At 47.9% G+C, this 24,461-nt stretch overlaps 1 protein-coding gene across 1 annotated transcript in view; it reads left to right on the top strand.

Moving 5' to 3' along the window:
- TUBGCP3 (tubulin gamma complex associated protein 3) overlaps positions 1 to 24,461 on the top strand; it is a 73,956-nt gene that overhangs the window by 22,819 nt on the left and 26,676 nt on the right. The window contains exons 12-16 of the mRNA XM_021719479.1: positions 11,669 to 11,779; positions 12,101 to 12,209; positions 16,443 to 16,632; positions 19,287 to 19,422; positions 20,293 to 20,361. Of these exons, the coding sequence (XP_021575154.1) occupies positions 11,669 to 11,779; positions 12,101 to 12,209; positions 16,443 to 16,632; positions 19,287 to 19,422; positions 20,293 to 20,361 (615 nt within the window). The remainder of the gene's footprint in view (positions 1 to 11,668; positions 11,780 to 12,100; positions 12,210 to 16,442; positions 16,633 to 19,286; positions 19,423 to 20,292; positions 20,362 to 24,461) is intronic.

A 24,461-nucleotide genomic window follows, 5' to 3' on the forward strand; every position in this document is an offset into this window, starting at 1 on the left:
GACAGACTTGGACAACTGCTTAGATTTGAGCAGAAGACCTTTATTGAGTGTCAACAGTGGGCTTTTTTACTTATATGTCTTTCATGTAAACACAAAGCCAGGTGTGTGACGGGCGTCCCCCACCCACCAGATATTCCTTCAGTTATGAGGAAGAAAATCACATAACAGATTGCCTATAAATCCTTTTCGTCCTATGCTAGCTTATGCTAATACCAAGTTAAACAATAGATAACCTAAAAATCCCATAACAAACACTAACCTTAATCCGTGACTGACCTATCCTATAAACCTTTTTCATCCTAAGCTGATTTATACTAATACCAAGTTAAACAATTCTATAGAAACTTAAGTACTTACTTTACAACCTGAAGAGGGCCTTCCCAGAATGTTTGGAATGTGGCCAGTCCAAAGTTCATAGTGGGCTACCTGCAAGTAAGCTAGCCGCATTTTTTCAACAAAATGGCTGTCTTCTAGAACTATATTCTACAATTTACACCTTATTCAACTTCAGTAAATTCTAAGATCATGACCCAGAAACCTGTGACCAATACTAAGGCTCTTAGATGTGACCCGAGTTTGAACTGTAAGTTGTGCGAAAGCCAAAACTGCAGTTTGTGGAAGAATGGGAGCAATGAGCTTCTAAAGTTAGCTTGTGTCCGTCCCAGCCTCAGAGTTTTTATGTTTTGAGCTTACAGGAGCTTATTTTGGTTAGTGCTGAGTAGAAAGGGGGAGGGAATGGGTTCAACAGCTCCCAAACACATCCTAGTGGTCTCGGGGTCAACGACTCTTCCTGATCCCAAGTGCTCAGTGGGCCTCCATGGCTGGCTCCCAACAGACCGTGGTCCTGTGGTCTGACGAAACGAGGTATCTGTTTAGGGACCTTTTGGAATATAGTCAGTTCTGCTATTGTGCAGCGTGTGCTTCTTAAAAATCGCTGCTATGAGGCAGGGCGCAGTGGCTCATGCTTGTAATCTTCAGCACTTTGGGAGGCCGAGGTAGGAGGATTGCATGAGCCCAGGAGTTTGAGACCAGCCTGGGCAACATAGTGAAGAGACCTGGTCTCTGCAAAACCTCAAAAAATTAGCCAGGTGTGGTGGTGCGTGCCTGTAGTCCCAGCTACTCTCGAGACAGGAGGATCACCTGAGCACAGGAGGCCAAGGCTGCAGTGAGCCGTGATGGTCCCACGGGACTCCAGCCTGGGTGACAGAGTGAGACCTCAGCTGAAACAAAGGAGTCACTGGTATGCATGCGTTGTGCGAGTTTGAGCCACGTGTGTGATGTGCAGGGGTGTGGGTGGTGCTGACTGCTCAGTTTATGTTGCTGGTCCTTCTATGGCAGTGTGTGTGGCTTTATCTTATGACTGCCTATTGTCTTGTGGTTTGGCAGGTCCGGTTTTGTCCAGTGACTTCCCTGTTGATAATGCGTCCTTTGTAGCTTCTCATGTCATAAACACGGTGATAGTGACATCCTTGCGTGTGCCATCCTGTGCCTGTTCTTGGGTCTCTCTGGGGCGGGTTCTGGGAGTCTGGGCTGCTGGGCTGTGGTAGCCGGGATGGGGCCACTGCACTCCAGCCACTCAGCCTGGGCAACAGCTGGGACCTGGCTCAGAAAAGGAGAGTAAAGAGTCTGTCCCCTTTTTCCCTCAGTAGTTAACATGTCAATTGCAATTCCCTTCTGGTCACTTGTGCCTTTTCTGATGACGACTGGTCAGTTGATTGGTACACGTGGCTTTTCTTCCAAGACTGGAGTGGGAGCTGTCTGAGCTTTCATGCTGCTGAAGACATGCGAAAACAAAATAATGAAAACAAAAGATAAAGCCATGCACTAGCTATGGATCTCTTATGAGTTTAGTGCCTAATTTCTACTACTTTTGTCTTTTTTCTTGTGAATACTTTAGTTCATTCTAAATAATCTTTGACTGTGCCACTGACTCCTTACGTGCACCTAGCTTTGACGCGCCCGTCAAGCTCCCCCCAGCTCTCTAGCTGGTGGTCCGCCATGTGTATTACCTGCCCCTTTCCTTGACAGGGACGAAGGGCCTGCAGAGTTGCTGGGACTGCAGAGCATGGGGCAAGACCCTGGGCATGGATTTCCGTGGCCCCTTTCTCTAATGTCTCTAATGCTATAGAGGGTGCCAGAAGCGGACCCTGAGACCAGCATGGTCTATATTTGGGTATTTCCTTGATGATTACTTAGAGTGTGTGTAAGACAGATCTTCAGGTTTTATTTATTTAAAAATAAAAGGTTAAATAATCCTGTTGAGTCTAACGTTAGAATTAGTAGCTCAAGTCATTAGTCAGCTCTTGCCTCACTGGCAGAGAGTTTTACTTTTAAATGCTTTTCTTTCAATTTAATTTTAGACTTAGGAAAGTGGCAGGAATTAGGCGAGACGTTCCCAGGTGCCCTGCCCAGGGTTACCTGAGTGCCCACATGTAACTACGTTGATTTCATCACTTCCTGTCCTCTTTTTTCCTTAAGATCCTTATATTTACGATTTACTTTTTCTGTTTACGGATTCTGTATTTAGTGATTCTATTTTTTAAAAAAAAAGATTTCTCAGGACCTGAGGTTAGATAGAGCTTTTGGAAATTCAAGATTTGTGATTTCTTAAATCTGCTGGTTATTTTGTGCAGATAGCCCTTTTTACCACAGATGTTCTTGTTTGCTTTGGTAGTTTTGGTTGTGGCATTTCTCAAAAATGCCTTGGGATTGACAGAGCTGAGGGTAATCTTTCTTGACATAAAGTCTATTGTGTTTTTTGCCGTGGAGCCACTGTATTTAGCACTGCAATGCCAGAGGGCCTATACCACCCACCAGCTGATCACTTAGTAACTCACCCGCCTGCTTTCTCTCTGTGGGCAGAACTCAAGAACTTAGGTTCTGATATCAGCTGACTTAGGCTCGACTCTGGGCTTCGGTGCCTGACGCGGTGCATCCTGGCGGGGACCTTCAGCTCTGTGAACTCCCTTCTAATCTCCAGATGTGCACATGGTCACGGTTGCCTCATGGGATTCTGTGTACTGCAGGGATTGAGTCCGATAAACTAAGTGTGCTGTGTGCAGCTTGCTGTTTGGAATTAGAGGAGGCGTTGGCTGGACTATCTTCTGTCCCTTGGGTGTCTGTGGCTTTTCAATTATTTGTTTGGAGTTCCCTGACATCTCTGATTTCTGTTAGACCCTAAATTTGTAAATAGTTAACTTAAGTCTTTGATTGGCTTGGGGAAGGTTCTCTTAATTTAAATAATTTATTTATCACAATAACTTGGTGGTTTGGTCATTGTGTAACTCAAATTAGGAAATTTTGTCTCTTTAGTTTCTACATAGGTTATTTTCCCTCAGTCTGCCTAGTGTGAATTACAACTTGGTTGTAAATTATATTTCTTCAAGTTTGTGGTTTACTTTAAATAACTGTATGTGAGCCTAAAATCCTTCGTTTCATAGTAGTTTATTGAATATATGGGTAAGAAAATCCTACTTTCTATAATCAGAAGAAAGTGCAAAATATCATTAAAGAGATAGAAGTTCTAAAAAGGAACCAAACAGCAATTCTGAAGTTGATAAGTGCAGTGACTGAAGTGACAAACCTCTCTAGGGGACTCCACAGCAGATCTGAGCAGGGGAAGAAGGTCGGTAACTTGAATCAAGGTCAGGTGAGATCATCCAGCCTGGACACCAGAAGGTGGAAAGAAGGAAGGACGTGAACAGAGCCTTGGGGGCCTGCAGCACACAGACCTGATGAGAAAACATCAAGCCGCACAGCCGAGGAGCTCAACAACTCCCCGCAGCAGGGAGTGCCCAAAATGAGACACATTTGGGCTGAGTGTCTCTTACCCGAAATGCCTCGGAGCAAAAGATTTGTATTTCGGAGTTTTCAGGTTTGGCAATGCTCGTATTATACCTTCCATCAGCATCTCCGACCTGAAAATCTGAAATCAGAAATGTTTCAGTGAGCACGTTCTTTGAGTGTCGTGTTGGTACTCAAAACCTTTTGGATCTTGGAGTATTTGGGTTTCAGATTTTCAGGTTAGGAAGACACTCCGTCAATCAAATGCACAGTCAGACTACAGAGAGCTAAAGACAGAAAGGAAGTCTTTGAAGCAGCAAGTGGGAAGACGTCACTGTCTGTTCATGGGACACCTGGGTGTCCACATGCAGGAGAATGAGTTGGAGTCTCCCATGTGTGCCGTGTGTGCAAGTCAGTTCAACGTGGATCAGATGGGAGATGGGAAGAAAAGTCTTCAACAAACGGTAACGGAGACCTGGATGTCCACACCCAGGGGGATGAATTGGAGTCTCCCATGTGTGCCGTGTGTACAGATCAGCTCCACATGGATCAAACCCCCACATGTAAGAGCCAAAGTTATAACACTCTCAGAAGATAATATAGTTTCGCATCTTTGGGATCATGGGTTAGGCAGTAATTTCTTAGATGTGTCACCAAAAGCATGAACATATAAAGTCGATTGTACTTCCTCAAAATTAAAAACTTTGTACATCAGAGAACACTTTTGAGAAAGTGAAAAATCCCTCAAAGAATGGGAGCAAAATATTTTCAAATCATCTGTCTGGTAATGGTCTAGTATCTCATCCCAAATATACAAAGAACTATCACAACTCAGCAAGATAAATATTGTAGCCCCATTTCAAAAAAGGACTTGAAGGCTGGGTTCAGTGACTCATGCCTGTAATCCCAGCACTCTGGGAGGCCAAGGTGAGAGGATTGTTTGAGCCCAGGGTTTTGAGACCAGCCTAGTCAACATAGCGGGGGAAAAAGAAAAAGCCTCTTGTTCCAGCTACTTGGGAGACTGAGGTGGGAGGAGGTCAAGGCCTTGGTAAGCCGCGATCATGTCACTGCACTCCAAAGAAGACATGCAAATAGTAGGTACAGGAAAAGATTTTCATAATTAGTCATTAGGAAAATGCAAGTTAAAACCACAACTAAATACTACTTTACACCCAGTAGGAGAGTCTTGAACATAAACAAACCAACAACCAGAAAATAACAAGTGTTGGCAAGGATTTGGAGAAAGCGGAAGCATCATGTAATGCTGGTAGAAATACAGAATGGTGCAGCCACTGTGGACACGGTTTGGCAGCTCCTCAGGAAGTTAAATGTAGCTTTACCATATGACCCCGGAGAAGTGCAAACCTGCGTTTATGTAAAACTTGTACACGAGCGTTCCTAGCAGCATTACTTACCATAGTCAAGAAAGTGAAAGCGACTCCAGTGTCCCCAGCTGAGGAGTAGATCCACGAGTGTGACAGAGCCGCGCAGTGGAGTTTTATTCAGCCTTCACAAGGGACGGAAGTCTGGTGGCGACTACAAAGTGGACGCCTTGACAGCATTGTGCCGAGTGAAGTAAGCCAGACTCCGAAGGCCACACGTGGACATCTGGTGAGGTGTCCAGGCTGGGCGAGTCCATGAGATGGGGAAAGCAGTGCTGGCGGGGTGGGGTGGGGAGGGCGGGGAGTGACTGCCCCGTGGGGGTGGGTTCTCTTGCTAGCCATTAGATAGCAGGGATGGTTGCATCACCAGGTGTGAATATACTGAAAATCACTGCGGTGCACCCTTTGAAGTATTATCTCAGTGACAAAAATCAGAGTGCAAACGTTGTGAAAGCAGAGACGCCTGGTGAGGAAGTGGCTGTGTGCAGTGACTATGCCTTCTTCTTTTTTTTTTTTTTGAGTTGGAGGCTCACTCTGTCGCCCAGACTGGAGTGCAGTGGCTGCTCCCGGCCACCGCAGCCTCGACCTGCTGGGCTCCGGCGATCCTTCCGCCTCAGCCTTCCAAGTAGCTGGAATTACAGGCACGCGCTAACACGCCCAGCTAAGTTTTTTAGATTTATTGTAGAGATGAGGTCTCGCCTGCCCAGGCGGGTCTCGAGCCCATGGGCTCAGGCAATCCATTCACCTCAGCCTCCCAAGGTGCGGGATTACAGGCTGAGCCGCTGAGCCCGGCTGACTATGCCTTCTTGACTGAGTCCTTGCCCCGCTCTCTGCTGGTTTGGTGTCCTTCTCACCGAATCGTCACTGTCCACCTGTAGCCCCTCGGTTCTTACCCGCACGTCCGTTTGCCTGCACTTTGGGGCCTTGCAGGGAGTTGTAGTATAGACGGATGTGGTACAGGGCTTCCAAAGCTCTGCACTGCTTCTGGGTGCTGTGAGGCTCGAGGAACCCTGGCCTCCACCTGCTGGTCCTCTGCAGGACCCCGGAGCCTATGGGTGCCTCGAAGGATGTTGTAAAACTGGGGGTGATGAAACAAAGGGAACTGAGTTCAGAGGCCACCTCCACCCATGCCCATGGTCTTTGTGGAGCTGTTTCTTGGGAGTTTTTCTTTGAGGCAAAAAGCTGAGTAGCCACTTTGAGACAAGTCATGCCGCGTAGTGGAGAAATGCAGTTGCTGGGAACGGATGCTGCTTGCCTTTGCTCTGTCTCGTGTTTCCCGGCTGAATGTCCAGTTAGTGAGGGGGCGACCTGTGGGCTTGTTTAATTGACACACGACACACGAGGGGCTCAGTGTTTGGCAGCTTACGCTGCGTGGTGAGAGGCGTGTCAGAGCCACAGGCGTGTGGTTTGCGATCTACACGAAGAGCTGAAGGCAGAGCTGAGTCCCAGGCGGAGGGCGGGGGACATGCAGCGGGAGGCTCCCTCCAGGTCCACAGACTCCCGCGCTCTGTCTTGGGCCCGTAAGGAAGCCTGAGTCACTACTGGACCCGGAGCTTGTCTTTGACCCGGGCCTTTGCAGATACAAGACAAGCCTGAGTCGCCCACGGCGTGGCCTGAGAGCTGCGCATTCTGCGGCGATGGAAGCCCGGCGTGGCCTCTGGTCCTCTTGCCTGGGCTGGGGGAGATGCTGGTGGGACGCACGGCGGGCACCTGCTCTTGGCTGTCTCTGCAGGGCGACCGTGGCTCCTCCGGGACTTCCCTGCATGGGCTCCTGCCAGTCACAGGGGCATCTCGGTCTCTGCTGACGCTGCCCAGAGCTCCCTTCAGGCGTGAAGACGTCCTCCTGCCGTCCTTCCTGGAGGCCCCGTGAACGCCAGGGCTCCCCTGTCCTGGGAGAGGCTTCTCTGCCTCTCTGAGCCGCACTGCGAGCCTCCCTGCTCAGCAGCCTCTGGGCTCAGCCGACTTGCAACCGAAAGACAGTTTTTGCCCTGCTTGTTTGATCTGAAAGGGAAGCTTCCAGATGGCCTCTGGGCTTTGCTCTTCCTAGTGCAGTGTCGTTAAAAACTGCCTCTATGTTTGGCTCTGGCCACCTGGCTTTTTTAAAATTTTAACAATAAAATAGGCACAGACCTTTTAGCCCAGTTGTGTGGGAATAGTATCTAGTTTTTATTTTATGTTTTTATTTATATCTTGCATATCTGCAAAGGTAGGGACAGATAGAGGGCTATAAGAAATTGAAGTAGTTCTCTTCTGAGTGATTAATATGGAAAGTACCTTCAACATTTGGGGAAAAGTTTATCATCTTTGGCTCTTAAATGTGGTACCCTAAAGTAAACCATGTTTTCCACTGTGGTTCCATGTTTTCGACGTTACTGTCTAGGGGAGCTGTGGTCAGTCCTTTCTGTTGCCAGCATGGCTTCTCTCCCCTGAAACTGAGTCAGGTACACACATCTGCCAGTGTGCTCAAGTTATGAGCAGAGCAGCTCAGTGATCATTTGCCTTTTGGAGAGTCAAGTTTAGGTGCTTCAACTCGCAGCAAGAAAAGAAGGGGAAAGTTAAAATCGAGCTGCCTTGCTTTCAAAATTAGAAAATACTCAGCTTGCTTCAGATGTAGACTTAAATGCTGTGGTGGTATCCTTGAGATCTCGGCATCCTTGAATCGGAAGGCCCGTGAACGTGGAGTGTCTCTGTGGGTCCAGGTAGCTCTTTTGCTAATTTGCTCCTTTTGTATTGTTGTGAAGATTTATTGAAGTTTAAAAGTTTATCATATAAGATGTCTTACTGTTAACATTTGTATGCCATGCTTTTGAAATATCGTCATTTGTCAGTTTACCTCGTAGGTTATCCATACTTGTTTATACAAAGACTCTGCCCAGCTGCCCGTTCCCGTGGGTCAGGGGCTATTTTATTTTTCTGGGTGAGGCCTGGGGAGACTCTGGTGACTGCCTGCATGATTGGCAAGTGGCAGTTGGAAGTTTTATGGTCTGCATTAATGGATCTGGTTCTTAGAAGCGAAGTTGCTTGCTAAGAAAATTACCCTCTTCATTTCTGTTTTTAGTAGGGAGGCCTTGGCGTTGGTCCAACAGTTAATGAGAAATCATGGCACAGTTATGTTTTTTTATTTTTTTCTCAATTCTTTCTGTGTTTGACATAATGGTGAAAATGAAAGAAGCTTGAGTGGAAATGCATCAATAAAATAAAAGCATATTGCAACTATATCCTGGCCTTGGGTTTTCCTCGATAACTATATATTTTTCACAGAATTAATTATATTCTAAAGTGCCCCCGTGCTCTTTGTGTTTCTGCGGGCTGTTTGCTGGCAGCGTGGTCGCGTGCTGCCGTGCCCTGAGCTGAAGCGGCGCTTTCATAACTTCTAAGACGCCTGCATTGTCTGTGGTTTCTATGGTTTAAATTAAATTTTCCTATTGTTCATACTGATAAGAATCCGGCTGCACTCCGACTATCAGGATACATTAGTGTGTTGTCTGTAAAAACTAACTCTTCTCTTTAAGTGAATAACAGATATACACTACCTATGCAATTAATCTAATCTGTTGAATGGCGGGGCCTGGAGCCGTCCTGGCAGGAGCTCGGTGGGCGCCGAGCCGTGAGATGACTCCTGGGGGCGCCGACGCCCTTCGGTTTCTCTCATGGATGGTCTCAGGGCGTGTTCGGGTAATGACAGCTTCATCACAGCTGCACCGCGGATCCCGAGAGCAGCACCAGTCATGCATCTTGAATTAGAAGGAAATGCAAGTCACAAGCGCCTGAAATAGATCAGTGATTGCTTTAGTCCCTTGAATTGATACCAAAGGTGAGAAATTTTAGTTGAAAATACGTGTAGCAGCCTCTTCCCTCTGTGGCCATGAAACTGTGGGCGTTTATTCATACGCCCCCTTCTGAGGAGACGGACTGCGTGTAATTGATGCCATCCAGCGCTTACTCGCAGGGGCCACAGAGAAGACTTGGCATCAGTAAACTTCTGTTTTCTTAAAGATTTACCCTTGGAAGTAGATTCCTGTGAAAGGAAAAAATCATTTTTAGTTGGCTGCTCTGGGGAAATGATGTTATTAAAAAAATATTTGCTGGTAACGTGTGCTAAATACTTGGCTGGAATTACTTGGTTTTTAAAAATCAAACAATGTTTTTTCCTGATTAAAAATATTTGCAGTTAAAAAAATTTTGATCATAAGCACATACAGAGGAGAAAATTAAAATTCATCAGCTTTCCTGTCATCAACAGTAACTTTTGTTGCTGTTTATGTGGCTACCCCTTTCCTCTGTGTATTTGTATATGTGTCACGTCTTGAATAGTACTTTACATCCTGTTTTTTTGAAGTAAATAAAGAACATTATTTTATGGCATTAAATATTTTTTTTCTACAGCAAGCGCCAAAATACTTTCTGAGACTCCTGAGGAGTATGTAGAACTAGGTATGTTGTGAATATAATTGTCCTTTGGGATTTATGTGGGGAATTGGTCCCAGGACCCATGCAGACACTGAAGTCCACACGCACTCATGTCTTGCAGTCGCCCTACAAAGCCACGTGTCGGGACAGTGGGCCCCCCGTCCACATATGCTCAGGTCCTGCAGTCGGCCGTGAACCCGCTTATAGGGACCGTGGGCCCTCCATCCGCACACATGCAGGTATTAGTGGGCTTCCCTTCCTGGTCAGGTTGTGTGTCATTTGTCTGCTAATAACCTCTGTGCTCTGGACTTGGGGCTTGGACTTAGGGATTTATGAAAAGATCACCAAAAAGCATTTTTGGTGCGATATGTAGTAGGTTTTACAGTCCAATCAGGTAGGTTGCATAGCCAGCGCTGGGTCTCAGGCTATCCTCGCTGGATTTAGAATAATGCCTGGTGCTAGGGCGTGGTCCCAAGGCCCTTTCTCCCTCAGAGGAAGTAGGGCTTTTTGGAGAAGCGGCTGCTTTAGGTCTGGGAGAAGCGAAGCTAAGCCTGGAGGCTTCCATACTAGAGAGCAGGGAGCACACTTGGGCCCAGGATGCCCCCAAGAGGCTCCGTCTTCCCAGCATGGGCACCAGTAGAATCAGCACTGTGACGGGTTGAGGCAGTTAATCTGCCTTCTCTGATGATATAAAACACAACAAGAAACCGATCAAGGCACTATCAGACGCCCCCTCAGCACTTTTTGATCCGTCCAGTGCTTCCCTGCTGATCTGTTAATGTAATGAATGATAGTGACAGCCTCTGAGAAGCGTCCTTTGCTCAGAGGGCAGGGTGGCGGGTTGAGAAAGTAGTCCAGCCGGCCAGTGAGGAGAAAGAGCCATCCGGTAGATGTGTCCTGTGTGCCAGAGTCAAGCTAGACTCCAGGGGAATTGGAGAGCCAAGTAGCAAAAACAGCACAACAGGATTCCTAGAGGAACACGGTGGAGAGTGCCTCTGGGACCTGGGAGTGGGAGGATCTTGGACAGGACACGCAGAAGCTGTGGGAATACAAGTGTCTCCACATGACACAACCTAGAGTGAAGCAACACAGGCACACCTTGCGAACAGTGGCCGCGATAAACTTGGAACCATTAAGTCTGCGATGTGTAGCGATTCACAAATGGTCATGATCCCTGGTGTCCAAAGAGTTTTGGTATGTTGATGAGAAAAAGGCAAAATGAATAGAAAGGAGGGCCCAGAGCGCTCACAGAGAAGAAAAGCAGGAGCAACGGGAGCCGTGAAAGACTGCTCGGTGCATCCAAAGCAAGCAGGACACAGGATGCAAGACGCAGGCCACGGCGGCGGGAGGGGAACCTGGAGTGCCTGGAAGAACTAAAGTTACTTCAGCCAGCAGACCTGCTTATGTAAAGCAAGGTCATGGAAGTGGAAGCACAGCTCATGGCTGAGCATGAAAAGAAGCTGCTGTTGTCGGGCAAGCAGGCTGCAGACAGTTGACTCGGTGGCCTTCCTGATGCCAGTGCTGTGGGCTGGCGGAGGGCTCGCTTCCTCCGGTGACGCCTGGTGGCTGGGCTGGCCTCTCGTGTGCAAGGCGGGGTCGGCCTGCAGGTGACGAGCTGAGCCCAGGGGCTTTTGTGTGAGCAGGGCGTGTCGGCCCAGGCCTCTCTGGACCCCAGACCTGGGACTCTGCACGCAGAGGCTGTGAGGCTGTGAGGCTGGCCGTCGGAGTGAGGGCTGCGGGGGACAGTGGCACGATGACCACGCAGGCAGCTCTCAAGGTCTGCGTTGCCACTAGAGGGGCAGGCTCAGGCTGGGTTGCCACATTTCACGGCAGAGGCTGGGCTTGGCATGTTGTCTCCAGGCTATACTCCAAGAAAAAGTGTAATGGATTTTGCTATGCCTTTGCTTTACACATCTGGGAATTGTATGATTAACTTGAGGGGGATTCTATGCACAGTGCTCTAAAGCAAGTTTTGGTGTATCAGTGAGTAAGCCTTCTTGTAGCTAGAGAATGTGGCTTTCTGGAATAACCTGATGTTGCTTTTGGCTAATATCTGGCCCTAAATTAATTTTCCAGTGCTCCTTTGCTTTCAGTTTTTCGTGGCCTCAGACCCAACTGTTAAGACTGACCGGCTGTGGCATGACAAGTACACTCTGAGGAAGTCGATGATTCCCTCGTTCATTACGATGGATCAGTCCAGGAAGGTAGGGCTGGGGGAGACCGGGGGGTTTTGGGGCTTATTGCTTGCCTGGCCTTCCCTCCTCCTCCCCCCCCCCACTTGGATAGCCTGGCAAAACCTGTTTTCAGTTGCACAATTTTGTTGCGTTTTGGAACTGTTGATGTTCTTGACGTGGAGTAAATGTTAACGTGTGTTTGTCAATGTGTCCTTAAGTCGCTCGAATTCCCCTGATAACTGTCGTGGTTGCTCTTGTTATGCAGTTTCTTGTGAGCAGCCAGCGTGTCATTGAAGAACATTTGCACAATCATCCTGATTTTATGTAATCATGGGATATTTTTCTTTGTAGGTTCTCTTGATAGGAAAATCAATAAATTTCTTACACCAGGTTTGTCACGATCAGACTCCCACTACAAAGATGATAGGCGTGACCAAGTCTGCGGAGTCCCCCCAGGATGGTAGGTGCCGTGGTGGGGTGGTGGCGCAGGTGGTGGTGGCGGTGAAGTGATGATGGTAATGAGGATGGCAGTTTGCGTGGTGGTGATGATGGGGGAGGGAGTGTGCCGATGCCGTATGTCCCTGGAGGTATTTTCTGTTCCACAGTATTTGCAGGCTATCGGAATTATCTGCAAAACCCCTTGATACGTAGTATGAGACACACACACACACACACACACACACACACACACACACACACACGGTGCTAACAAAAGTTTAAACATTTTAAGAAAGGAAAAAATTGTATTAAATTTGTAACACTCAGTAGTCCATGAATACAAGTCAAGGAGACATCTGCAATCACAAGAGGTGCTCATGGTGGCTACCGTCAGCGTCCAGATACGTCTGATGACAATGAACTGAAAGTAATGCATAGATGACATCTCTGACAATGTGGATACATTATTTGGCATCCCTGTATAATATCTGCTACTATGTAAATTTTGTGTCCTTTTTATATGGAATTAAATAATAAGTATTGGAATAGCCGTGGCTATTTTTTTTTTGAGTTGGAGTCTCACTCTGTCGCCCAGACTGGAGTGCAGTAGCCGTTCCCGGCCACTGCAGCCTCGACCTGCTGGGCTCCGGCGATCCTTCCGCCTCAGCCTTCCAAGTAGCCGTAATTACAGGCGCGCGCTACCACGCCTGGCTGATTTTTTGATTTATTGTAGAGATGAGGTCTTGCTGCCCAGGCGGGTCTCGAACCCGCAGGCTCAGGAAATCCACTCACCTCAGCCTCCCAAAGGCGTGGGATTACAGGCTGAGCCACCGAGCCCGGCTGCCGTGGCTATTTTATCTTTCTTAGTAGTCTGTGTTACTTTTTTTTTTGAGTTGGAGTCTTACTCCTCGCTCAGTCTAGAGGGCAGTGGCCTGCTCATGGCCACTTCAGCATCAACCTGCTAGGCTCAGGCGATCCTTCCACTTCAGCCTTCCAAATAGCCGGTACTACAGGCGCACACTTATTTGCCCAGCTAATTTTTTGATTTACTGTAGAGACCAGGTCTCACCACGTTGCCCAGGCTGGCCTTGAACCCACAGACTCAGGCAGTCCTCTCGCCTTAGCCTCCCAATGTGCTGGGATTACAGGCTTGAGCCACCACTCCCAGCCTTTGTTACTTTTTTAATGGTCAAGTGACAGTGTACCAAAATGAGAAAAATAAAAGAATTCTTGCTGACGGGTGCTGTGCTTGGGGCGCAAAGGCATGTTCAGAAGTCAGCCAGGATTTGGCAGGTGTTGGTTGCATTCCAAGTGCTGGGTTAAACTGAGCCTGGCATGGCATCCCCTCTGCTCCCACCTTTCCTTCCTTTCCTGTTTGCTGCCTACCCTGTCGCGTCTTAGTGTTTTGTGTCTGGTGCTCCAGTTCTGGCAGGTCACTGTCGGTACTGTTATCTTGACTCCTTCGAGTGGTTTCCATCACGTGGGGTGTGTGGTAGGCCTAGGAGAGACAGCGTGCATTCTCGTGACTGGGCCCTCCATGGGCTTTCTAGTCCAGCAGTGGAGATAAGACTTGCAGTACAATAATGATCGGTAACGAAGGCAGAATGTGGCCAATGAGAGGAGACGTGGAGTGTCGTGGGTGTTTTAGACAAGGCGTCGGAGGTCTGGACGGAGGAGGATTGGTGGACGCGGCGGGAGGAGAGCCATTGCCTGCGGGTTCGTGCAGCCCAGGTGAGGAGGTGGCATGAGCCAAAGCACTGGCAAGGGACAGCAGGAGGCAGATGTGCTCCAGCGTTGGTGTGAAAACAAGGAAGAGCTGCCGTCGACACTCCTGGGTGACGGATTGAAGAGGGTCACCAGAGCCCGGTGTATAGGTGACTGGATGTGCTTTCGTTGTGGGCGTTTCCATCATGAAACAGAAATGGGCGTTTCTGGGACATCTGGAACATGGGGGGAGTGGGAAGAGGAAGATGTTGCTAGAACCCTGAGCCCGGGAGGCTGAGTGGAGCGTGTGGCAGAGAGTTTAGAATAAGGAAGGCTGGAGTATAGCGCAGCAGCTCTCATGCCTGCGAGGACTTCCTGCTGGAGACTCCCAGTGTGTGTTGGAAATGCTCTTTTGGAGATCTGGCTGAAGGTCAGGGCCGAACATGGGAGCTCGGCAAGCCCCTGCCCGCCGTGGACGCCAGGACGGGCCAGCTGGGGCAGTGGGAGTTCACACACTGTCACATGTGCCTATTGGGGCCCGTGGCGGGGGTGAGACAGACTTGGGAAATGCCCCACTCAAGAGGCAGAGGAAAGAAGGAAGGAGAGCTGGGGTAAGGTTGGCGTCTCGACCGTCTGCAGGGAGCTCACAGGGGCCCGGCCTTCAGAGCTCTGCACAAGGTGCTGCTGCCGTTCGGTGCTCCTGCTGACACGGCTGCTCTTACACTGCTGCTCACACCGCTGCCTTAATACTGCCACTAACAAACACGGCGGCTGCTGCTACTGCGGACGGCCCTCCATGTCCCTGGGTTCCACCTCTGCAGATTCAGCTGGCCCTGGGTTGAAAATACCAGGGGAAAAACAGTAAAAAATAACACGATTTAGATAATGCTGATAAAACAATACAGTGTAGCAGTTATTGACGCAGTGTTCGTGCTGCCTTAGGTGTTGTGAGTCACGTGAAGTTGCTGTGCGGTGTCTGGAGCATACGTGCGGGTTCTGTGCACACACGACCGACCATGTGTGTATCAAGGACTTGAGGTCTGGGGAGTCCGGGGTCCACGGGGTCCTGGGCCCATACTGGCAGACCCCGAGGGGCACTGCCTGCTACTCTACTGCTGTCCAGGACGCCTCCCATCCCCTCCTCACCCCTGCAGCTGCCTGGCCTGTGTGGAGAGCAGTCCTTCTGCAGGGGAGTTTCCAGTGGGTCCGGGAAGATGAAGGCTCCAAATCCTGAGACCCTGGTGATAGGCAGCTGTAGTGGACAGTGGCACGTTCAGATTTACCTGGGAGCAAAATAGGAAGCTTTACAAGTGTGAGTAAAGACCAAGGAGCACATTTTAACAACCGGAGCATAAAATATGGCTAAACCATGAAGGAGCAGAGCGGGTTATGGGCAAGTGCTGGGTCTTACCTCTTAAAAGGCTCCTTTGGGCTAAGATTGGTTGCTCTTTATTTAAGCCTTTTCTTTGGAGTGAAAATCTTGAATGACTCAAACAAGGTTTTGGTGGAAGCACTTCTGGAGGGAGATATTTATGTCCTTCAAACCATATAGATGAACGGACGTGTGAACCCTGCCCTTGACCGCCATGGTGAGTCCTGGAGGGCATCATGGGCGAAGGCCAGGCCGGCCCGTGCTTCCCAGTCACTGCATCTCCTCTGGGACACGCTCATCCCCTGTCGCAGTGGAATGGGAGTGCCAGCAGTATCGACAGGCTGGTGTGAGCTGAGTGCTTCTGAAGGACAAGCAGAAGAGGGTATGGTCTTCTGGCATTTTCACACGGGTTAACGCAGATCGTGAAGAGACTTGAACTTGGTGTTCCAGACGTTGGCTCTTGTTCTTGCTTAGCCTTGGACGAGTGTTGGCCTTTTCACACTGTGAGAGGATTCCTCAGCATGGGGACGGTTTCCAGCTCAAGGCTTCCTGTGGCTTGTCACTGAGGGGCCGCCCTGTGGACAGTTTGTGCTGCACAGATGTGAATCAGTGCTCTGTGGAGCCGTGCTGTGCAGAGCCTCTACCTCCCGGTTCTTTCACGGGGAAGTAGTGGGAGCATTTTCCTCTCGGTCTTGCCTAGATTCAGGCTTCTCTATTGACGGTGCTCTGGTTTTGCCCCTGGACCGTGTCCAGCGATTTCCTGGCATTCACTGTATGATGCTGTGACGTGTCTGCCTGGGGCTAACACCCAGTTTATGCACAGAGTTGTGCAGCTCGCAAGCTCATTCACGCATGTCTTGTGGTCTCAGGACTAATGTAGGAAGCCGTCTTGGGGGTGTGACAGGTGACTCAGCCCTGTGACCTGCCGATGTTAGTGAGGTTTCGAGTCAGTTACAGCATAGAAAGGGATCTTGGCATCATGAAGGGGCGAGTGCAGAGGACTGCCATGAGCCTAGCTTGGTGGCTGCGGGCTCCGGCTTGCCCTTGTGGACCGTGCTGCCGCTGCGTCTGGGCTCAGTGTGTCACGGATGCATGCACGGTAGACCCTGACTCCGTGTGTGCCATCAGTTCCTTTGTGAAGATACAAAGAATGTGTGTGTGTCCTCCTGTTCCCTACAGCTGCGGACTTGTTCACAGACCTAGAGAATGCGTTTCAGGGGAAGATCGACGCTGCTTATTTTGAGACCAGCAAATACCTGTTGGATGTGCTCAATAAAAAATACAGCCTGCTGGACCACATGCAGGCCATGAGGCGGTACCTGCTTCTCGGGCAAGGAGACTTCATCAGACACTTGATGGATTTGCTCAAGTAAGAACTGACTTTGGATATTTGCAGGTGCGCGGTGTATCGGCATGAGGAAGAATCTTAATTCTGTGTAAAAGAGTCAGTGGTATTGGAGGCCATTGAGTTGACGTTCACAGAGCACGTTTAACTCGTTCACCACCGCTGACGTGAATCCACATCATTCCAAATTCTGTTTCTGGCTGCTGCTGTCATGAAGTGACGTCTTTGCGGATTCTGTTTCTGAATGCTGCAACACTGTCATATGCCTATGTTATTAGATTTTGCTTGAAAATGAATGATGCGGCAAGGAGAGAGAAAGTTAATTGAGATAATTATCTAATATTGACTGTGCAGTGTTGTTATCGATTTACGTAGTTGGTAAAAATCACAAGTTGGTCATTATTTTGTTGCGATTTGTGTTGTATTTTGATATTTCAGGACTTTCTTACTTCAGTGTTAAAAATAATTTACCATGGTTATGGAAGGTGAAGACATACATGGTGATGAGATTTCTGAGGTTGAAGGTGAATCCAGTGAACTTATTAATGATATTGAGACAGATAGTGATGTAATGATGCAATGTAAATGAAGACATATATCTAAAACATATATCTCTATATCTATATCTATATATAGCATATTAGGTTTATAATCCGAATAAAAATACAAAGTACGGAATGCTAGTCAGAGTGGTATCTGAGGCAAATCCTCAGTATGACTGCAACTTTCGACTGTGTTGTGAAAAAGGTGACAGTTTAGAAAAAACCGTCTTACTTGTGATTAATAACCGAAGTTTGCGGCAACCAACTTCAGATTTTTTTTTTACCCACTCTCAGTATTAGGAAAGTGAAAAATGTGCCAATTGTGCATATGTTCAAATGGAGTCTGAAAAGCTGAGACTGTGACATTTGGACAAGTTGCCGTCCCTTCGTGTTTGCCTGGCCATCAGCAGAGTGTCACGGTCCTGCTCTGTGCTGTGTTCACGGGAGACACCCGTGTTCTGTGGCACTTGCAGCCCTGAGGACGAGGAGTTTGTGGCATAATCATCGTTAACTTCCGCTTCATTCACGATAAATCTGAACAATGCAATGTGTATTTTAAAATTGAATTTTAGTTTCATATTTTTAGTTAATATTATCTCATGTGAAAACGAAGCAAGACCATTTCCATTTTCATCTTGTCCCCTGACTTTCTCATGGCGTCTTCCCTTCCAGAATTTAATGTCTGTCTTTCCTCCATTGGTAGCCACAGGCTACTGCACTGGCATGGCCGTTTCCACCCAGGCATTTATGAGAATGGAATTTCTGATTTTTTGGTGTTCCCTTCAAGACACTTGAAATGAGTTAAGTGTTCCCTTACAGACACAAAACAGCAAGCTTCCTTTAATTCTGTCTGTGCTAACCAAGTCACTGTTTTAGGCCTTGGGTCTTCAAACGTCAGGGAGGGTCAGACTCCCCTGACCTTGGTCGCGGCCCACCTGCAGAGGTTGACCCAGCAGAACTGGGGTGGCGTGTGAGAATGCGTGTGTCTAGCAAGGCCCTGGCTGCTGGCACCCTTGCCTCGGGGTCTGTGCTTTGAGAGCCACTGTTGGAGGTGTCCAAGCTCTTGCCTTCCAGCTGGAAGTCAGTCTTCCACACAAGAGCTAGTGCTGTGTTTGGAGGCACACCTGGTGATGGCTGACCTGCGTGCTCATGTCTGAGTGAGCCGATCATCCGCCCGACAGAGGGCTTGCGGTTGGAGAGGGAAGTAGCGTTTCTGCCAGATCAGTAAGGAAGGGTTCCCTACGAATCTCTGTACTGGTCAGCCGCAGGGCAGTATTTTGAGGTCTGAGTTGAGCAGCGCTGAGCTTTAGAAGGGGGTATGTTCTCTAAATGCTGCGGGGCTGAAGTGTGGGGTGTCCAGGAAGTGAGTCGCTGCAGCTAGTAACTGGAAGCCCGAGTGGCCTTCAGAGGACGTGGCCATTGTGGAGCCCTGCATGTGGCTCACTTGGCGTATTTGCCTTCTGACGCTTAAAGTGTCTCGTTCTCCCTGTTAAGTGGAGCATGTACTTCTTCCCGGAGTTTTGTCTTAGGATTCTAGTTTTTAAAAGGGGAGCGCCGTCCGTGTCTCCAGCTGGCCTCTGACTAGCTTGCACGCAGCTGACCAGCGTCCTCCCCGCCCAGAGTTCACACGGCTGACATGAACTCGGAGTGTATGTGTTAGAGTCTAGACGCATTCCTGAATGTTGGGCGTTGTCCTTGGCTTGGTTGGCTCTCCATCAAAGAAATGTCAGTGCCATCGTTAGATGAGCAGGTCCCACAGCCCGAGGAGTGTTTCCTGAGGACGAGTGGCTGTTACCTTAGAATCATGACATTCGTGTGTCCGACTGTTCCAACTAGATAACACAGCTCTCCCCAGCGGGTCATGCTGCTCAGGCCAGTGGAAATCTTGACAGCCTTATTGGTGAATGTCCAGCACACCTGAGGACTTTCAGTCCAAGCTGAAGCAGGATGGTGGGTTTTAGGGTTTTGAGGATGTTTGCTGTTCCAGCACAAAGCTCTTGTCACCACTTCCTACCAGTGTCTTGTTAGTCCCCTCTGTCTTTTCATTGACTATAATTTGAACTCTTTTGGTAAGTGTTAAACAAGTTCATTGAGAATCAGTGTAACCTTTTCTTTAATTTTAAAAAATGTGTGAAGACCGGAACTTGTCCGTCCAGCCACAACTTTGTATCAGCACAACCTGACCGGGATCCTGGAGACCGCCGTCAGGGCCACCAACGCGCAGTTCGACAGTCCCGAGATCCTGCGGAGGCTGGACGTGCGGCTGCTGGAGGTACCGCTCTGCCTGGGGCACTGGCCCGCCCGCCAGCCCCGGACCCAGTGCTAGCGAGTGTTCTCCAGGGGGTTCGGGGCCCGGCTTGCCTTGCCAGTCTGGAAGCTAGACGGCCTGGTCGTGAGCCCACTCTGTTGCCTGTTCCAGGGCAGTCGCGGGCAGGCCTCTTCCCTGGGAACCCCCTGGGTCCCCGTTTGTGCCCCTTACAGAGGGGCCCTTTGCAGGCTGCTCAAGTCGGGCAAGATGCATGAGACCCTTGCCCGGTGCCCGGCAGCCCATCGCAGATGCCAGTGAACTGTGCTGACTTTTCAGAGTCAGCCCAAGAGGCGGTGCAGGACGTGATCTATAATAACAATGTTGTTTCTCAGAAAATCCGTGGTTTCAGTTTCAGTTTGTTAGGAGGTGACTTTTCTTAGGGGCATGGATGTCATAAACATGAACACACTATTTGCTCAGTTATGATGAAGGGTCAGTAGCAGAACTTGCTGAATTTCTTAGAACACCGGAGAATCAGGACTTTTAGTAAGAACTGAATTGGTACGACTCAAGGACTTGGACGTATTATAAGGCAATGGGTTTTTGTCATAGGCAAATGGTGATGAATTTTAAACGTATTTACAGTATTTATTAGCACATACACCGTTCATTCCCAGATATTTGTAGACCACCTATTATGTGCCTGCCATACTAGTTGCCAAGGTTACAAACCTTAACAGAAATGCAGTTTCCTGCTCTTACTCGGCTGAGCTCTCAGAAGTTTCAGCAGTTTTAACAACTTGGCCATTATTTCACTGCCCCCTTTTTTTGAGGAGTTGACTAATTCTTCAGCAGGAAGCTCAAAGCCTTGCAATTGTTTGTCTTTGGTGCCAGGTCTCCCCAGGTGACACGGGGTGGGACGTCTTCAGCCTGGATTATCATGTTGATGGACCGATCGCCACTGTAAGTGCGCTCTGTATGTTGTTACCTTGTTTACAGCTGTGCAGACTGCTCAGCGTTTTGTTGTTTGAAATTGTTTCTTCTCTCAGGACTTCTGACTGGTGATCACTCGACAGCTAAGACATACTTGCTGAATGAGTACTTATGCTGAAACTGTGTGTGTGTTTTAAATAAGTATTAGCGGGTGCTGAAACACTATTATTTCAGAAATTCTTAAAAACATCCTTTGTTCTTTCATAGGTTACAGCAGGTACTTCATGAACAGATTGTTCATTTTGTTCCATTATTCCTAGATTGTAGCAACTAATTTAGGATAATTTGAAAGGAACTATAAAGTATTTTAGGGGACCCGTATTTTTACTACTTAGATAAAATTTGATACTCAGTATTCATTTGTCCTGTTGAGGAAATAGCTGCACTTTGTTCCAGTGCTTTTTGCTCCCTAAGAAACTATTTCTTGTGCTTCCAAATCATAAATGGCTGACCAGGGCAGCCATCTTTCCAGGTGTCTGCAATTAAAATACCTCTTTTTAATGCTCATCTTTTCTTTATTGAGACTTGAATAAATCTCCCTTCACCAAGATACCTCCTTGAACTTATTTCGTTCATTTTTCTATCTGAAGTACTGAGAGAAGGACATTGCATTTCTTTTAAGTATTGGGAAAAATATTTTGTTAAGAAGGAATGTCCTTTGGCTCTAAAATTCCTTCCTAGCATTCTTGCAGAGCCCACTGCAGGAGTCATCCCCTGCTGGGAGAATTCGCTCAGGGCCACACTTGCCCTTTCTTTCTCTTGGGTTACAGCTTGCCTCCACAGACACATCTCTCCTGTCTCTTGTGAAAGGGCAGCTGCTGGCTCAGTTTTCTTCACCCATAACTTCCCGTCAATGTTTAACCTTTATGTCTCAGAGCCACTGTATTTTGAATGCATAACTACTCCTAAATTTAATTGTTTATCGTTTTCAAATTAGCTTTTTCTCCTTGGGCTTATATGTAAACACTTTTAAGTAGTTACAACATGCAAAAATTACATGTTACTTTCATTGCATAAAGGATACCTCAGAGAAGGCAATTGCATCTACTGTTTTACAAAGTCTGAGTGCTTTGACAAATAGATAAACTGAACATGTTCTCCTAGACGCTTTCTTAATTATTTCATCATATTGCGGGCCTTATAAGAGTATCAAGGTTGTACATTGCATGCTGTGTACATAAACAACTGATCATGCAATGTTGTTAAATACTGAGGTTTGTGTCTTTGGCACACAGATGTCAACTTGTATGCTGCCTCTGGGGTTGTGGTGGCACCTTGAAGCCTCCTGATGGAGAATGGAACCGCTGCCTGGTTGCTGAGGCTTGCTGAGGGTCTCAGTCGAATGTGTGGTCACCTGATGCCCTGTGGGTGTTTGTCCTCCAGCTCTGGGGTCAGCTCATGTCTTGGGCTTCGTGTATTTTTAGCTAAGTTGCCACTGCACAGTGACAAGTACTCAGATTAATATTAGTCATTGAAATAGTTTTTTCCTTAGGTTAATTTGTATGTAGTTGTATGTGAAAGTTACTAGAAAGATAAATATAAGACTATCGTATTTTAGAAATTATTTTAGAGTCAAGATTTGGAGGAAAATGGGTTTTTCACTTTTTCCCTGTTAAGTTACCACATTATCTCTATTTTCTTTCTATTCTTAATAATTTAGGTGGCCATTTTCATACAGAATTTAATTATGGGTACATATAATAATTATATACTGTATCAGATAACATAAAATAATTTTACCTTCATACTAATTATGTAATATACACTGTCAGTGAATAGGTCTAATTTGGAAAATTAATCTGGGAAATTCAAAGCCGGTTACCCAAATTCATACTTACATAACTAAATATAGTTTATAAACATTCAAAATAGTTTTGGTTCTTGTTTTTAATGAATTTAAACTATTTGGGTAAAATAAGTAGTTTTATTTTATCCAAAATTTGAATATGACTGGGACATTTATTGACTATATAACTAAAGATGGTTGATGTTTTAAGGTCATGAAGTTATAATGTGTGGTAAGATAGCCTAGTATTAGATGAAAAAGGATTATCTAGCTTTAATTTTTTTCATTTGACAGTTTAGCAGGATATAAATCTATTTATTTGTTATTTATTCCCAGTGATAAGCTCTTAGAAGCGTATTTTTAATATTTCTCTGAACTTTACACTAAGAGATTAACTGGAAGACTATATAAATGGCAAAATTAAAATGAGGTGATGTTTTCCTTTATTTATTGTTTTTTTTTGAGTTGGAGTCTCACTCTGTCGCCCAGACTGGAGTGCAGTGGCCGCTCCCAGCCACCGCAGCCTTGACCTGCGGGGCTCAGGAGATCCTTCCGCCTCAGCCTTCCGAATAGCCAGAATTACAGGCGCGTGCTACCACACCTGGCTAATTTTTTGATTTACTGTAGAGATGAGGTCTCGCCTGCCCAGACGGGTCTCGAACTCGCGGGCTCAGGCAATCCACTCACCTCAGCCTCCCAAAGGCGCGGGATTACAGGCTGAGCCACCGAGCCCGGCGTTGTTTTCCTTTATTTAATGTGAGTGGAATTTGACTGTTTTCCTCCTAAAGAGTTAATATTCCTAAAGTGCTGTGATTAAGCTGGATTTTAAAAAATCAGATTATTTTAAACGTGCTGCGGAAGCATGGTACTTAAGAAACCCCATCACATACCACTTGATTGGGGAAGAATCCTTTATTTATTTGTAAAACGATTTACCTGGCTGCCTTCAGTTTCCATCATTGTGAGTTTCGGTGGCATGAGAGTACAGCACATGGCTAATCTGCAGACTCAGCTCAGGCTCGGCTGTGGAGAAACTCACGGCAGCTGCTGGCACTCCTGGTTGGATGCTCATTCCTTCATTCAGTGGGGAGTGCCTTCCAGGCGCCAGAAGGCATCGGAGGCGTTAGTAGGTAGTGCTTGTTGCAGGTGACAAGTGACGGGAGCCTGTGAAATGCAGCAGAACCAGCTGAGTGCCGAAATTGTGAGGAACCGAGGAACCGGCAGCGGGTGTCAGAAGAGTGTGAAGTGGGTCGCGGTAGGACCTGGGAGGGTGTGAGGACCCGGGAGTGAGTGTCAGGAGAGTGTGACTAGAGGGACTTGGAGACGGTGTGAGGACTGGGGAGTGAGCATCAGAAGAGTGTGAATAGAGGCAGGTGCTGAGGCCTGGGGGCTGGGAGGACCAAAGCGTGAGTGTCAGAAGAGTGTAAATTGGGTCATGGTGAGGCCTGGGAGGGTGTGAGGACCTGGGTGTAAGTGTCAGAGGAGTGGGAATAGGGTCCTAGTGAGGCCTGGGGAGGTGTGAGGACCCGGGAGTGTTAGAGGAGTGTGAATAGAGATCGTATGAGACCTGGGGGGTGTGAAGACTCCAGAGTGAGTACCAGAAGAGTGTGAATAGGGGAACACGGGGAAACCTGGGAGGGTGTGAGAACCCCTGAGTGAGTGTCAGAGGAGTGTGAATAGGGGGTAGTAGTGAGACCTGGAAGGGTGTGAGGACCTGGGAGTGCTTGTCAGAGGAGTGAGTAGAGGGTCGTGGTGAGACCTGGGAGGGTGTGAGGATTCGGGAGTGAGTGTCAGAGGAGTGTGTTCAGACGGGTGTGGGGAGTCCTGGGAGTGTGTGAGGACCCGGGAGTGTCAGAGGAGTGTGAGTAGTATAAGTACCCAAGAGTGAGTGTCAGAGTAGTGTGAACAGACGGATACGGTGAGACCTGGGAAGGTGTGAGAGCCTGACAGTGAGCATCAGAAAAGTGTGAATAGAGGGATGTCAGAGACCTGGGAGGCTGTGTGTTTCTGTCCTTGATGGAAGCCCAAAGCCTGGCCAAGCGGGAAGGACAGTAGGTTCTCCCCAGGGAAGCTTGTGGAATGGTGCTCAAGGCCCATTGGTCCCAGTTCTGGTCACAAGGAGGATGCCTGTGTGGAGGCCTGTGTTCTTGCGGGTCCGGCCTCATCCTGGGGCTGAGATGCAGTCCCCGCTGTGCCAGTGTTCTCTCATGGGAGTGTAAGACACACTTTGGCAATGCTGTGACTCTCTGATCGGCCTCTAGTGGGCGAGCAGTGCCCACGTCTG

The sequence above is a fragment of the Carlito syrichta genome, unplaced genomic scaffold (assembly GCF_000164805.1).
Source record: "Carlito syrichta isolate Samal-C Ts95f unplaced genomic scaffold, Tarsius_syrichta-2.0.1 Scaffold314748, whole genome shotgun sequence".
Taxonomy (NCBI): domain Eukaryota; kingdom Metazoa; phylum Chordata; class Mammalia; order Primates; family Tarsiidae; genus Carlito; species Carlito syrichta.